Here is a 4,256-nt window from a genome sequence, read left to right as displayed (position 1 = left end):
GAAGGAGTGGCTTTACAACAACTCTGTGACTGTTCTTGAATGGCCCAGCCAGAGCCCTGACTTAAACCCAATTGAGCATCTCTGGAGAGACCTGAAAATGGCTGTCCACCAACGTTTACCATCCAACCTGACAGAACTGGAGGGGATCTGCAAGGAGGAATGGCAGAGGATCCCCAAATGCAGGTGTGAAAAACTTGTTGCATCATTCCCAAAAAGACTCATGGCTGTATTAGCTCAAAAGGGTGCTTCTACTAAATACTGAGCAAAGGGTCTGAATACTTATGACCATGTGATATTTCAGTTTTTCTTTATTCTGTGTTTTTCAGTCAATATGGGGTGCTGTGTGTACATTAATGAGGAAAAAAATAAACTTAAATGATTTTAGCATACGGCTGCAATATAACAGTGAAAAATTTAAGGGGGTCTGAATACTTTCCGTACCCACTGTACAACACGTGATGCCTTCTTTGATCTGACTCCAGATCTGTCCATAGATTTTTTTTTTTTATTTATTTCAGCAGTGCTTTAGATGAGGGTCTGTCAGATTAACATCATGGGAGTCACAGGGGAGAATGACAAAGATGAAGAGGAGGAGAGAGTGAGTCTGAAGGATGGTGTGGTGCTTCCCACAGCAGAGTGATACAGTATGTGTGTTATTTTCAGGCTCAGGCATGCTATAACCTTGTTTACTGTGTGGCTGGGCCCCCAGTCTTCAATTTGGCACTGTGACATTTGCCCCGAGTTATTTTTACCAAATGAATTAGGCGCCAAAGAATGATACACTAAACATACACACACCATTTTACACACACTCTGATGTGGCCAGTCCCAGCCTCCACGGGGCGCACACACACACACACACACACACACACACACACACACACACATCAGCGCTGTCATAACATCACTTCTTCAAACCTAAACTTAGCAGAGCCCTAAAGAAAAGCCCGGTGGATGAAAGACGGGGAGCCTTGTTATTGCTGGTGTGTATAATCTGCAGAGCTCCACAGGTGACATATCAAGTAAATTAAAATGAATAGAAATGATTATTACATTGTTATTTGGTGTATTTAATGCTCACACATTCTCTTTCAAAAAATTTAAATACACTATACAGTATATGCATTTTTATGCAACATGAAGTAAAATCTGTGTGATTCTCATGGACGTGACATGGATCGTTATAACAGAGTTACATGCTCAGCTGGAGCATGTTTATATGCAACTGGTGTTTGAATGCTCAACACAGTTTGTCAGTGGTCTTCTGCCATTTATGCTTTTTGTGAAACTTCCCAGTTCATTTATTAACAAATGAAAACCATCAAGTGTTTTTGGCTGAACTGGATTAAAGGCAGTGTTTTGTTGCCTCCCATCCCACAAACCCTAAGAAACAGATTTATTAGGGCAGTGGGAAGAACAGACACCAGGTCACACAGCGGCAAACTGAAAACAAGCTCTTGTACACACCGAAACCTACAGTGACCTGATTGCATTGCTTTGTTGACAGATGCTGATCCAGTGAACGCTGGCTGCTTCGCGCATTTGTGTGTCAGATAAGAGTTTTTACAGCTTAGCTCTGATTTCTCAAAGCTCCTCTCTGGAGTGACCACGTGGTCCTGAAGCTTCAAGGTGCATCATCCTCTTTTGCTGATTGGAAAAGAATCAGTTTAGTTAAAGTTGCTAGCTGTGGTTGACGACATACACTTTGTCAAAGGTTTGTTTGCAGACTGGATTTTCTAAGGGTGTGCGTCACTATGTGATATACAAGTCACTAATTGTTTGTGTGTTGAGATGTCACAATACTAAACAGGAAAACATATTAATATAAAACATATAAAGCACTCTTGTATCCACAGTTTGATAAAACTATTTTGTATTCTTGGGTAATTTTATATTTAGACTAGGTGTTTGTTCTTTTGGCTTTAAACTCTTTACTTGACTCCAGGAGGATTCCTATATGCCTAGACGGTCTGTTTATGCATACATCTTGAAGTCATAGCAGCACATATTCCTGTGAGTTGTTCCTGAACCTAGAACAGCAAAGTAACACTACAAAGCTCTTCTCCCTCTGTAGTGACACAGGGAACTGTGTGTGTATTCTGATGCTCCATCAGCTGGACGCCACAGGGTCTACGTGTCGGGGATTACACAACATGACCCGGGCTGACACGAACATAGAAAATGCTAATGAAACCTTTTGTGGTTTTCTCTTTAGCTCTCTTATAAAAATGATGGGGGATTGCACATCTTGCACATCTTTCACACTTTGCTCTTTAGAAAGTTTTTTTTCTGCACTGCACTTACCTGAGATTCCTTGTTATTTATGATTTCTGTTCATGCGTATGAACAATTCAGGCTTCCTCTGCCTACCGACACTTTATGGTAGCTTTTCTTTCTGCACGTCTTGATTTCCTCCCTCCTCATTTTGCCTCCAGTGCCTGCATTTCTTTCTCCAAGGGAAGCCTTTTATCTGGTGTTATTTTGTGTTGCACACAACAAAAGAAGATTATCTCTTCATAATATGTGTGGTGCGCTTTGCAGTGAGTCGGCTGGAGTTGTACATGTTGGTGATAAGGGTGTGGTGATACTAATAAAATAAGTGGCTGTTTCAGGTTTTCACAGGCAGACTCAGGATGTCCGCTTTAGTTTTTGTCAGTCCTACTTGTAAGGTCATTCTACAACTCTGTATTGGCTCTGACTGTTTTTCTCAGGCTGATGTTCCCCTCAGTTGTGTCTGTGTGTGGTTTTAAACGTCTCTCCTCCCTCTTTTCCACAGGACGCAAGTTACTGGTTGCAGGTCCAGCGGCTGGAGCATGGCGACGGCGGCATCCTCGACCTGGACGACGTGCTCTGTGATGTGGCCGACGACAAAGACAGGGTGAGTGAATGGAAGAGTAGATGTGAATAATGAAGGTTTATCCTCAGAGCCCCTTGTGAGGTACATGCATCATGTCTTGATTCACTGAGACCTGTGTGAAACACTTCAGTTGTTTTGCAACAAAGTTTTCTGTTTTCCGAGAAGGAGGCGGTGCTTCCTGAAGCAAGAGAATGCCTTGTGTACCAAAGCAGCTCTTAACTGTTTCAGGGCTTTCATTAATAGCCCTGTTTGCTTTCAGTAAATGCCTTTATGTGTTTAAACTAGCCGACATATCTTTACTGCTAATCTGACCAACAAAGCAGGTCTGGGTCAGGAGATGTCGAACACTTGAGTTTTAGCTCCTACTCCAGGTAGGTACTCTCCAAGCACAACGGGAACCATGACTAACGTACATGTACGTTGACTGCAGCACCATTGTCACTTTGTAAAAACCGTGCAGTCAATAGCCATGACCAGCGGCATGGGGAGCTGCAGCCTCTGCTGAGGGTTAGTGCTCATTGTATAATTAACGTCTAAAGTAAAACCTTACCGGTGATGTAACGTCATTAACCGTTGTGAGCTTGTTGGTGATTCACCAACAGTCGGCCGTGTTACGTTACCTCAACATTCCCACTGTCGGTGCGAATGCAAACAGGAAAAGGCCTGTGATGGTGTGCAGTTCTTGGGGGGAGCTCCTCAGCGGGGTAGTCCCTAGAACAGTTTAGTCTGAAAGCACCTACAGGTGCATCTCAATAAATTAGAATATCGTGGAAAAGTTCATTTATTCAACTCAAATAGTGAAACTCGTGTATTATATACATTCAGTACACACAGACTGAAGTAGTTTAAGCTGTTAGGTCTTTTAATTGTGATGTTTTTGGCCCACATTTAACAAAAACCCACCAATCTCAATAAATTAGAATACCTCATAAGACCTATAAAAATAACATTTTTAGTGAATTGTTGGCCTTCTGGAAAGTATGTTCATTTACTGTATACATACTCAGTACTTGGTAGGGGCTCCCTTTGCTTTAATTACTGCCTCAGTTCGGTGTGGCATGGAGGTGATTAGTCTGTGGCACTGCTGAGGTGGTATGGAAGCCCAGGTTTCTTTGACAGTGGCCTTCAGCTTATCTGCATTTTTTGGTCTCTCATTTCTCATTTTCCTCTTGACAATAGCCCATAGATTCTCTATGGGGTTCAGGTCTGGTGAGTTTGCTGGCCAGTCAAGCACACCAACAAAAAGCTGGTCAGCAGAAGGAAGCATGAGGTGCTCTAAAATTTCTTGGTAAACGAGTGCAGTGACTTTGGTTTTCAAAAAACACAGTGGACCAACACCAGCAGATGACATTGCACCCCAAACCATCACAGACTGTGGAAACTTAACACTGGACTTCAA

General features: G+C 42.5%; 1 protein-coding gene across 1 annotated transcript in view; it reads left to right on the top strand.

The window, feature by feature from the left end:
• LOC109967086 (partitioning defective 3 homolog) overlaps nucleotides 1–4,256 on the top strand; it is a 207,316-nt gene that overhangs the window by 27,728 nt on the left and 175,332 nt on the right. The window contains 1 exon segment of the mRNA XM_020612437.1: nucleotides 2,777–2,878. Within this exon segment, the coding sequence (XP_020468093.1) occupies nucleotides 2,777–2,878 (102 nt within the window).

Source organism: Monopterus albus, unplaced genomic scaffold (assembly GCF_001952655.1).
Source record: "Monopterus albus unplaced genomic scaffold, M_albus_1.0 scaffold125.1, whole genome shotgun sequence".
Classification (NCBI taxonomy): domain Eukaryota; kingdom Metazoa; phylum Chordata; class Actinopteri; order Synbranchiformes; family Synbranchidae; genus Monopterus; species Monopterus albus.
The sequence above is the reverse complement of the archived record's forward strand: the minus strand, read 5'-3'. Positions and strand labels throughout refer to the sequence as shown.